Source organism: Salmo trutta, chromosome 31 (assembly GCF_901001165.1).
Source record: "Salmo trutta chromosome 31, fSalTru1.1, whole genome shotgun sequence".
In the NCBI taxonomy this organism is placed as follows: Eukaryota; Metazoa; Chordata; class Actinopteri; order Salmoniformes; family Salmonidae; genus Salmo; species Salmo trutta.
The window spans coordinates 45525363-45537663 of NC_042987.1; the positions used below are offsets into that span (position 1 = coordinate 45525363).

A 12301-nucleotide genomic window follows, 5' to 3' on the forward strand; every position below is an offset into this window, starting at 1 on the left:
CACACCAACACACACACCAATACACACACCAACACACACACCAACAAACACACCAACACACACACCAACACACACACCAACACACACACCAACAAACACACCAACACACACACCAACACACACACCAACACACACACCAACAAACACACCAACACACACACCAACACACACACCAACAAACACACGCCGCTCCCCGCTGACAAACACACCAACACACACACCAACACACACACCAACACACACACCAACAAACACACCAACACACACACCAACACACACACACCGCTCCCCGCTGACACACCTGTCAACACACACACACAGGACGCCACTGATACCAGCAAACACACTTCTACAACCACACACAACACTCGTAGTAACAAACAGCAAGCACAGGCCTCACACACACAGGCCTCACACACACAGGCCTCACACACACAGGCCTCACAGGCCACACACACACAGGCCTCACACACACAGGCCTCACACACACAGGCCTCACAGGCCACACACACACAGGCCTCACACACACAGGCCTCACACACACAGGCCTCACACACACAGGCCTCACAGGCCTCACACACACAGGCATCACACACACAGGCCTCACACACACAGGCATCACACACACAGGCCTCACAGGCCTCACAGGCCTCACACACACAGGCATCACACACACAGGCATCACACACACAGGCCTCACAGGCCTCACAGGCCTCACACACACAGAAAAGGACCAAACACACTCCTAACGCACACCAGGAGGACACACAGGATAAACAGATACCTCAGAACCAGAACCAACACACACCCCGGACTCAGAACCAGAACCAACACACACCCCGGACTCAGAACCAGGACCAACACACACCCCGGACTCAGAACCAGGACCAACACACACCCCGGACTCAGAACCAGGACCAACACACACCCCGGACTCAGAACCAGGACGGGAGCCTGGACAGCACAGGCTCACCAGCCCACATACACAGAGGTATGTATGGACACGTGTGTGTGTGTGTGTGTGTGTGTGAGCGTGTGTGTGTGTGTGTGTGTGTGTGTGTGTGTGTGTGTGTGTGTGTGTGTGTGTGTGTGTGTGTGTGTGAGCGTGTGTGTGTGTGTGTGTGTGTGTGTGCGTGTGTGTGTGTGAGCGTGTGTGTGTGAGCGTGTGTGTGTGTGTGTGTGTGTGTGTGTGTGTGTGTGTGTGTGTGTGTGTGTGTGTGTGTGTGTGTGTGTGTGTGTGTGTGTGTGTGTGTGTGTGTGTACCCATACTTGTGTCTATGTGTATAATGAGAATGCTCTCTCTTGTGGAGAAGTATACTGTACAGTATGTAACGGGAGCTCTGTGTGTGTGTGTGTGTGTGTGTGTGTGTGTGTGTGTGTGTGTGTGAGTGTGTGTGTGTTGTAGAGAGGTTCGAGGAGCTCTATGTGAAAGGAGAACTGATTGGACACGGAGGCTATGGGAGTGTCTATGCCGGGTTCAGGAAGACAGACAACCAACCGGTGAGCAACTCCTCTTGTCTACTTCCTGTCTCAGTGCCTGCCCCAGCTCAACTCCTCTTGTCTACTTCCTGTCTCAGTGCCTGCCCCAGCTCAACTCCTCTTGTCTACTTCCTGTCTCAGTGCCTGCCCCAGCTCAACTCCTCTTGTCTACTTCCTGTCCCAGTGCCTGCCCCAGCTCAACTCCTCTTGTCTACTTCCTGTCTCAGTGCCTGCCCCAGCTCAACTCCATTTGGGACTAGGTTGAATAGAGAACAGTGTGCCATTTGGGACTAGGTTGAATAGAGAATAGGGTGCCATTTGGGACTAGGTTGAATAGAGAACAGGGTGCTGTTTGGGACTAGGTTGAATAGAGAACAGTGTGCCATTTGGGACTAGGTTGAATAGAGAATAGGGTGCCATTTGGGACTAGGTTGAAGATGACAAAGGTTAAAAGTGATAATGCCCGAGAAGCCGGTGTTTGGAGGATAGGCCTAACAACTCCCGTGACAATATCTCCTCCAAACATCGGCTTCTCGGGATTTAGCACTTTTATACAACGGGTTATCAACATATTCAAATAATGATTAACGTATTTTAATTAAAAGCGTTATTTTGATTAATTTATTCATACTATTTAACTTCTTTGGGATAGGGGGCAGTATTTTCACGTCCGGATAAAAAACTTACCCGATTTAATCTGGTTACTACTCCTGCCCAGAAACTAGAATATGCATATAATTAGTAGATTTGGATAGAAAACACTCTAAAGTTTCTAAAACTGTTTGAATGGTGTCTGTGAGTATAACAGAACTCATATGCCAGGCCAAAACCTGAGAAGATTCCATACAGGAAGTGCCCTGTCTGACAATTTGTTGTCCTTCTGTTGCATCTCTATCGACATTATAGCATCTGTGCTGTAATGTGACACTTTCTAAGGCTTCCATTGGCTCTCTGAAGGCGCCAGAAAGTGGAATGGGGTGTCTGCTGTCTCTGGGCAAAGTACAGCAGCTCTGTTTGTGAGTGGTCAGCCTGGGGACAGTGAGACTGGAGATGCGCAGTCACGAGACTTCTCAATTTTTTTCTTTCAGTCTTTGAATGAATACAACGTTGCCCGGTTGGAATATTATCGCTATTTTACGAGAAAAATAGCATAAAAATTTATTTTAAACAGCGTTTGACATGCTTCTAAGTACGGTAATGGAATATTTAGATTTTTTTTGTCACGAAATGCACTCGCGCGTCACCCTTCAGATAGTGACCTGAACGCACGAACAAAACGGAGGTATTTGGATATAACTATGGATTATTTGGAACCAAAACAACATTTGTTGTTGAAGTAGAAGTCCTGGGAGTGCATTCTGACGGAGAACAGCAAAGGTAATCCAATTTTTCTAATAGTAATTAGTGAGCCCCAAACTTGGTGGGTGTCAAATTAGCTAGCCTGTGATGGCCGAGCTATGTACTCAGAATATTGCAAAATGTGCTTTCGCCGAAAAGCTATTTTAAAATCGGACATAGCGATTGCATAAAGGAGTTCTGTATCTATAATTCTTAAAATAATTGTTATGTATTTTGTGAACATTTATCATGAGTAATTTAGTAAAGTCACCGGAAGTTTTCGGTGGGTATGCTAGTTCTGAACATCACATGCTAATGTAAAAAGCTGGTTTTTTATATAAATATGAACTTGATTGAACAAAACATGCATGTATTGTATAACATCATTTCCTAGGAGTGTCATCTGATGAAGATCACCAAAGGTTAGTGCTGCATTTAGCTGTGGTTTGGGTTTATGTGACATATTTGCTTGCTTGGAAAATGGCTGTGTGATTATTTGTGTCTATGTACTCTCCTAACATAATCTAATGTTTTGCTTTCGCTGTAAAGCCTTTTTGAAATCGGACAATGTGGTTAGATTAACGAGAGTCTTATCTTTAAAATGGTGTAAAATAGTTGATTGTTTGAAAAAATTGAATTGTGGTATTTTAGTTGGTTTTGTATTTCGCGCCGTGCGATGCCATTGGCTGTTGGCTAGGGGTTCCGCTAGCGGAACGTCTGTCCTCAACAGGTTAATCCTTCCACAAGATATACTCCCGACACCAATCTAGTGTTGCTAGAGATGCGACCCAGTCGTTCAGTCTATTTGTTCTGTATCTATGGACGCGACCCAGTCGTTCAGTCTATTTGTTCTGTATCTATGGACGCGACCCAGTCGTTCAGTCTATTTGTTCTGTATCTATGGACGCGACCCAGTCGTTCAGTCTATTTGTTCTGTATCTATGGACGCGACCCAGTCGTTCAGTCTATTTGTTCTGTATCTATGGACGCGACCCAGTCGTTCAGTCTTTTTGTTCTGTATCTATGGACGCGACCCAGTCGTTCAGTCTATTTGTTCTGTATCTATGGACGCGACCCAGTCGTTCAGTCTATTTGTTCTGTATCTATGGACTCGACCCAGTCGTTCAGTCTATTTGTTCTGTATCTATGGATGTGACCAAGTCGTTCAGTATCTATGGACGTGGTTCAGTCTTGTTGTTCTGTATCTATGGACGCGACCAAGTCGTTCAGTATCTATGGACGTGGTTCAGTCTTTTTGTTCTGTTTCTATGGACGCGACCCAGTCGTTCAGTCTATTTGTTCTGTATCTATGGACGTGACCCAGTCGTTCAGTCATTTTGTTCTGTATCTTTGGACGCGACCCAGTCGTTCAGTCTATTTGTTCTGTATCTATGGACGTGGTTCAGTCTATTTGTTCTGTATCTATGGACGCGACCCAGTCGTTCAGTCTATTTGTTCTGTATCTATGGACGCGACCCAGTCGTTCAGTCTTTTTGTTCTGTATCTATGGACGCGACCCAGTCGTTCAGTCTATTTGTTCTGTATCTATGGACGCGACCCAGTCGTTCAGTCTATTTGTTCTGTATCTATGGACGTGGTTCAGTCTATTTGTTCTGTATCTATGGACGCGACCCAGTCGTTCAGTCTATTTGTTCTGTATCTATGGACGCGACCCAGTCGTTCAGTCTATTTGTTCTGTATCTATGGACGTGACCCAGTCGTTCAGTCTATTTGTTCTGTATCTATGGACGCGACCCAGTCGTTCAGTCTATTTGTTCTGTATCTATGGACGTGACCCAGTCGTTCAGTCTTTTTGTTCTGTATCTATGGACACGACCCAGTCGTTCAGTCTATTTGTTCTGTATCTATGGACGCGACCCAGTCGTTCAGTCTTGTTGTTCTGTATCTATGGACTCGACCCAGTCGTTCAGTCTATTTGTTCTGTATCTATGGACGTGGTTCAGTCTATTTGTTCTGTATCTATGGACGCGACCCAGTCGTTCAGTCTATTTGTTCTGTATCTATGGACGCGACCCAGTCGTTCAGTCTATTTGTTCTGTATCTATGGACGCGACCCAGTCGTTCAGTCTATTTGTTCTGTATCTATGGACGCGACCCAGTCGTTCAGTCTATTTGTTCTGTATCCATGGACGTGGTTCAGTCTATTTGTTCTGTATCTATGGACGCGACCCAGTCGTTCAGTCTATTTGTTCTGTATCTTTGGACGTGACCCAGTCGTTCAGTCTTTTTGTTCTGTATCTATGGACACGACCCAGTCGTTCAGTCTATTTGTTCTGTATCTATGGACGTGGTTCAGTCTATTTGTTCTGTATCTATGGACGCGACCCAGTCGTTCAGTCTATTTGTTCTGTATCTATGGACGTGGTTCAGTCGTTCAGTCTATTTGTTCTGTATCTATGGACGCGACCCAGTCGTTCAGTCTATTTGTTCTGTATCTATGGACGCGACCCAGTCGTTCAGTCTATTTGTTCTATATCTATGGACGCGACCCAGTCGTTCAGTCTTTCTGTTCTGTATCTATGGACGCGACCCAGTAGTTCGTTCTTAATATTCCATTGCCCTACTGGCTGGCAACGTTCTAATCCGTTGCTTGCTAGCTAGCCAACTACGGCTAACTTACAGTCACGTCAAACAGTGCAGCCAGAATAACAACAAAGTAGCCGCATTTGTTTAAGCTGTTTTCTAGTGACATTTATTTGGATACATCCATAACAATGAGCTAATGAGGCGTAGAAAATGTGCTCTCTGGTCAGGACACTGTTGTTCAGAGGAGCTAGCCAACAACACAGCTAAACACAATAACTTCAAACTGAAGCCGGAATGACTTCAAACTAGCTGCACTTCGTTTGACCTGTTTTCTATATACATTTCTTTGTATATAAAAGTGCAGTCGCAAAAACCATCAAGCGTTATGATGAAACTGGCTCTCATGAGGACCGCCACAGAAAAGGAAGACCCAGAGTTACCTCTGCTGCAGAGGATAAGTTCATTAGAGTTACCAGCCTCAGAAATTGCAGCCCAAATAAATGCTTCACAGAGTTCAAGTAACAGACACATCTCAACATCCAACTGTTCAGAGGAGACTGTGTGAATCAGGCCTTCATGGTCGAATTTCTGCAAAGAAACCACAACTAAAAGACACCAATAAGAAGGAGAGACTTGCTTGGGCCAAGAAACATGATCAATGGACATTAGACTGGTGGAAATCTGTCCTTTGGTCTGATGAGTCCAAATGTGAGATTTTTGGTTCCAAACACCGTGTCTTTGTGAGAAGCAGAGTAGGTGAACGGATTATTTCCGCATGTGTGGTTCCCACCATGAAGCATGGAGGAGGAGGTGTGATGGTGTGGGGGTGCTTTGCTGGTGACACTGTCAGGGATTCATTTAGAATTCAAGGCACACGTAATCAGCATGGCTACCACAGCATTCTGCAGCGACACACCATCCCATCTGGGAACTGCTTCAAGACTGTTGGAAAAGCATTCCAGGTGAAGCTGGTTGAGAGAATGCCAAGAGTGTGCAAAGCTATCATCAAGGCAAATGTTGGCTACTTTGAAAAATCTAAAATATTTTGATTTGTTTAACACTTTTTGGGTTACTACATGACTCCATATGTGTTATTTCATAGTTGTTGATGTCTTCACTATTATTCTACAAAGTAGAAAATAGAAAACCCCTGGAATGAGTAGGTGTGTCCAAACTTTTGACTGGTACTGTACGTTGTCCTAACGCAGACCATTACAACAGAATGACATGTCTGTCTCCAAGTGAAACACAGACCATTACAACAGAATGACATGTTGTCTGGCTCTAGGTGGCGCTGAAGTTTGTGGACCAGAGGAAGATAAAGATGTGGGCTAAAATGGTGAGTCAACTACTTCTGGACGCGTCCTAAATATCACCATATTCCCTTTATAGGGCACTACTTCTGACCAGGGTCTATAGGGCACTACTTCTGACCAGGGTCCATAGGACTCTATAAAGGGAATAGGGTGCCATTTTTTTTCCAGGGCCCATACAGCTCTATAAAGGGAATAAGGTGCCATTACTTTTGACCAGGGCCCATAGGGCTCTATAAAGGGAATAGGGTGCCATTTGGGAAGCAGCCTGTCTGAGTTATACCAGTTACTGATGAAGTAGCATGGAACAGGAGCTAATCATAGAAGTGTGTGTGTGTGTGTGTGTGTGTGTGTGTGTGTTCTGTATGTGTGTGTGTGTGTTCTGTGTGTGTGTGTGCAGTCGGAGAGCAAAGATGTGTTGCCATTGGAGATCGCGTTGCTGCAGCAGGTGTGTCGCTTGCCCAGGTGTAGAGGCGTGGCCCAACTCCTTGACTACTATTGGATGCCAGGGCCAGAGGGGGCAGGCATATATCTGCTGGTTCTAGAGCGTCCAATCCCCTGCTTGGATCTCTTTAATTATATGCAGGAGGGGAGTGGCTACTTGGAGGAAGGGATGGCACGTCATGTGATGCAGCAGGTCAGAATCACACACACAATCAATCAATCAATCAATCAAATCAATCAAACAATCAATCAATCAATCAATCAACCAATCAACCAATCAATCAACCAACCAATCAATCACACAACTAATCAATCAATCAATCGTATTTATAAAGCCCTTTTTTACATCAGCCGATGTCACTGTACAGAAACCCAGCCTAAAACCCCAAACAGCAAGTAATGCAGGTGTAGAAGCACGGTGGCTAGGAAAAACTCCCTAGAAAGGGCAGGAATCTAGGAAGGCTTTACTTTTAGTGAGTTTGGTTCACATCTGGTGGATAGAGAGCCGTTTATTATGTTCAACATAGGAGGGCCAAGCACAGGAAGTAGATCTTTCAGTAGTTCGTTGGAATAGGGTCCAGTATGCAGCTTGACAGTTTAGAGGCCATTACTATTTTCATGAATGTGTCAAGAGATATAGGATTAAAAAAACGTTAGTGTCTCGATTGATCCTAGGTCCTGGCAGTGTTGTGCAGACTGAGGACAACTGAGCTTTGAAGAAATACGCAATTTGCTTTCTATTTGATCATGATCTTTTTCGTCAAAGAAGTTCATGAATTTATCACTGCTGAAGTGAAAGCCATCCTCTCTTGGGGAATGCTGCTTTTTAGTTGGCTTTGCGAAAGTATCAAAAATACATTTCGGATTGTTCTTATTCTCCTCAATTAGGTTGGAAAAATAGGATGATGGAGCAGCAGTGAGGGCTCTTCGATACTGTACTGTCTTTCCAAGCTAGTCGGAAGACTTCCAGTTTGGTGGAGCGCCATTTCCGTTCCAATTTTCTGGAAGCTTGCTTCAGACCTCGTGTATTTTCTGTATACCAGGGAGCTAGTTTCTTATGACAAATGTTTTTTGTTTTCAGAGGTGCAACTGCATCTAGAGTATTACACAAGGTTAAATTTAGTTCCTCGTTAACTGATTTTTGTCCTCTGACGTCCTTGGGTTGATGATCCTTGGTTGGGGTCTGAGCAGATTATTTGTTGCGATTGCAAACGTAATAAAATGGTGGTCCGATAGTCCAGGATTATGAGGAAAAACATTAAGATCCACAACATTTATTCCACGGGACAAAACTAGGTCCAGAGTATGACTGTGGCAGTGAGTAGGTCCGGAGACATGTTGGACAAAACCCACTGAGTCGATGATGGCTCCGAAAGCCTTTTGGAGTGGGTCTGTGGACTTTTCCATGTGAATATTAAAGTCACCAAAAATTAGAATATTATCTGCGATGACTACAAGGTCCGATAGGAATTCAGGGAACTCAGTGAGGAACGCTGTATATGGCCCAGGAGGCCTGTAAACAGTAGCTATAAAAAGTGATTGAGTAGGCTGCATAGATTTCATGACTAGAAGCTCAAAAGATGAAAACGCAGTCATTGTTTTTTTTTGTAAATTGAAATTTGCTATCGTAAATGTTAGCAACACCTCCACGTTTGCCGGATGCACGGGGGGTATGGTCACTAGTGTAACCAGGAGGAGAGGCCTCATTTAACACAGTAAATTCATCAGGCTTAAGCCATGTTTCAGTCAGGCCAATCACATCAAGATTATGATCAGTGATTAGTTCATTGACTATGACTGCCTTGGAAGTGAGGGATCTAACATTAAGTAGTCCTATTTTGAGATGTGAGGTATCACAATCTCTTCCAATAATGGCAGGAATGGAGGAGGTCTTTATTCCAGTGAGATTGCTAAGGCGAACACCGCCATGTTTAGTTTTGCCCAACCTAGGTCGAGGCACAGACACGGTCTCAATGGGGAAAGCTGAGCTGACTACGCTGACTGTGCTAGTGGCAGACTCCACTAAGCTGGCAGGCTGGCTAACAGCCTGCTGCCTGGCCTGCACCCTATTTCATTGTGGAGCTAGAGGAGTTAGAGCCCTGTCTATGTTCGTAGATAAGATGAGAGCACCCCTCCAGCTAGGATGGAGTCCGTCACTCCTCAACAGGCCAGGCTTGGTCCTGTTTGTGGGTGAGTCCCAGACAGAGGGCCAATTATCTACAAATTCTATCTTTTGGGAGGGGCAGAAAACAGTTTTCAACCAGCGATTGAGTTGTGAGACTCTGCCGTAGAGCTCATCACTCCCCCTAACTGGGAGGGGGCCAGAGACAATTAATCGATGCCGACACATCTTTCTAGCTGATTTACATGCTGAAGCTATGTTGCGCTTGGTGACCTCTGGCTGTTTCATCCTAACATCGTTGGTGCCGACGTGGATAACAATATCTCTATACTCTCTACACTCGCCAGTTTTATCTTTAGCCAGGACCATCTTTAGATTAGCCTTAACGTCGGTAGCCCTGCCCCCTGGTAAACAGTGTATGATCGCTGGATGATTCGTTTTAAGTCTAATACTGCGGGTTATGGAGTGGCCAATGACTAGGGGTTTTCAATTTGTCAGAGATAATGGTGGGAGCCTTCGGCGTCTCAGACCCCGTAACGGGAGGAGTAGAGGCCAGAGAAGGCTCGGCCTCTGACTCGGACCTGCTGATTAATGAGGAGAACCGGTTGAAAGTTTCTGTCAGCTGAATGAGCGACACCGGTTGAGCATTCTACAGCGTTTCCCTCCAGAAGCCATGAGAAAGTTGTCTGGCGACGGGGGCTGCGCGAGGGGATTTATACTATCTGTACTTACATTTTACATTTACATTTTAGTAATTTAGCAGAGGCTCTTATCCAGAGCAACTTACAGTAGTTAATGCATACATTTCATACATTTCTTTCTTTGTACTGGCCCCCCGTGGGAATCGAACCCACAACCCTGGCGTTGCAAACACCATGCTCTACCAACTGAGCCACAGGGAAGGCTGTGGCACAGACGCTGTTTCATGCTTTCCTACACTGAAATGACCCTTGCCTAACGATTGCGTCTGAAGCTGGGCTTGCAGCACAGCTATCCTCACCATAAGGCGATCGTTCTCCTGTATATTATGAGAACAGCGACTGTAATCAGAAGGCATCATGTTAATTACTACTTAGCTTCGGCTGGTGGAGGTCCTGACGAACCAGATAAAACCTTACGAGGTGAAAAAGTTGAATGAAAAAAGTTTACAGAGGGAAAAATAAAAATATAAAACGGTAATTAACATTTTTAAAGTTAAAACCGTAAAGTTTAGCGGGTAGCAAAATAATGTTAGCACCAAAGTAGCAACAAACCGCACAGCAGTTGTGAACGGAAATGACGATGCACACACACCTGATACTGACCGGCCACACACACTTTTCTGTGAATGTGTGTGTGTGTGTGTGTGTGTGTGTGTGTGTGTGTGTGTGTGTGTGTGTGTGTGTGTGTAGGTGGTGTCTGCTCTGCTCCACTGCCACTCCAGGGGCGTGGTCCACAGAGACCTGAAACCTGAAAACATCCTGGTCCAACTGACCAATCACAACGTCCTGCTGCTGGACTTCGGCTCCGCCTCAGTACTCAAGGAGGGAGAATACACCGACGTGGCAGGTAACACACACACACACAGTTACACACACACACACACACACAGTTACACACACACACACACACACACACACACACACACACACAGGCACACACACACACACACATACACGCAGGCACACACACACATACACGCAGGCACACACACACACAGATACACAGATACACACACACAGATACACACACACACACAGATACACACACAGATACACACACAGATACACACACACACACACACACACAGACAGTTACACACACACACACACACCACACACACACACACACACACACACACAAACAGTTACACACACACACACACACACAGTTACACACACACACACACGCAGGCACACACACACACACGCAGGCACACACGCAGGCACACACACACACACACATATATACACACACACACACACACAGGCACACACACAGGCGCGCACACACACACACACATATATACACACACACACAGGCACACACACAGGCGCGCACACACACACACATATATACACACACACACACAGGCACACACACACACACACACCACACCCACACATATATACACACACACACAAGTAAACACACTCTCTCTCCCCGTCTCTTTCCCCCCCGTTCTCTCTCTCCCCGTCTCTCTCTCCCCCCGTCTCTCTCTCACCCCCCGTCTCTCTCTCCCCCCCGTCTCTCTCTCCCCGTCTCTCTCTCCCCCCCGTCTCTCTCTCCCCTCTGTCTTAGCGCGTCTATCCCCAGTCTCCTCCACCTATCTCTCTCCCCCGTCTCTCTCCGCCCCGTCCTCTCTATCCCAGTCTCTCTCTCCTCCTCCCCGTCTATCTCTCCCTCTGTCACTCTTCCCCCTCCCCCTCTCCCTCTCCCCTCATCACCTCCGCCTGTCCTCTCCTCCTCTCTCTCTTCCTGTCCTCTCTTCTCCACCCTCTCCATCCTCCGTCTCCTTCACCACCCCTCTCAGCTCCCCTCTCTCTCCCCCCGTCTCTCTCCCCTCTTGTCTCTCCCCCCCGTCTCTCCCCGTCTCTCCCCGTCTCTCCCCCCCTCTCCCTCTCCCCCTCCTTCCCTCTCCGTCTCTCTCCCCCGTCTCTCTCCCTCTCCCCCCGTCTCTCCCCCTGTCTCTCCCCCCTGTCTCTTCTCCCTCTGCTCCTCTTCCGTCTCTCTCGTCCTCTCCCTCTCTCCCCCTGTCTCTCCCCCTGTCTCTCCCCCTCTCCCTCTCCGTCTCTTACCCCTCTCTCTCCCCCTCTCCATCTCACCCCCTGTCTCTCCCTCTCTCTCTTCCTGTCACTCTCCCCCTCCCCCTCTCTCTCCCCCTGTCTCTCCCCCCTCTCTCACCCCCCTCTCTCCCCGTCTCTCTCCCCCTGTCTCTCCCTCTCCGTCTCTCCACCTCTCACCCCCCCCGTCTCTCCCCCCGTCTCTCCCCCGTCTCTCCCCCCAGGTACACCTGAGTATCTTCCTCCAGAAACAGTATTGAGAGGGGAGTACCTTGCTGTTCCGGCCACCGTCTGGT

The 12301-nt window shown here is 46.8% G+C and overlaps 1 protein-coding gene across 1 annotated transcript in view; it reads left to right on the plus strand.

Annotated features, from left to right (window-relative positions):
• Positions 1-714: 714 nt before the first annotated feature.
• The window catches only part of LOC115169275 (serine/threonine-protein kinase pim-2-like), a 16302-nt gene continuing 4715 nt past the window's right edge, over positions 715-12301 (plus strand). Inside the window, exons 1-6 of the mRNA XM_029724733.1 lie at positions 715-991; positions 1406-1500; positions 6653-6703; positions 7078-7314; positions 10635-10791; positions 12230-12301. The exon at positions 12230-12301 is cut by the window's right edge and continues 23 nt beyond it. Of these exons, the coding sequence (XP_029580593.1) occupies positions 6689-6703; positions 7078-7314; positions 10635-10791; positions 12230-12301 (481 nt within the window). The 5' untranslated portion in view covers positions 715-991; positions 1406-1500; positions 6653-6688. The remainder of the gene's footprint in view (positions 992-1405; positions 1501-6652; positions 6704-7077; positions 7315-10634; positions 10792-12229) is intronic.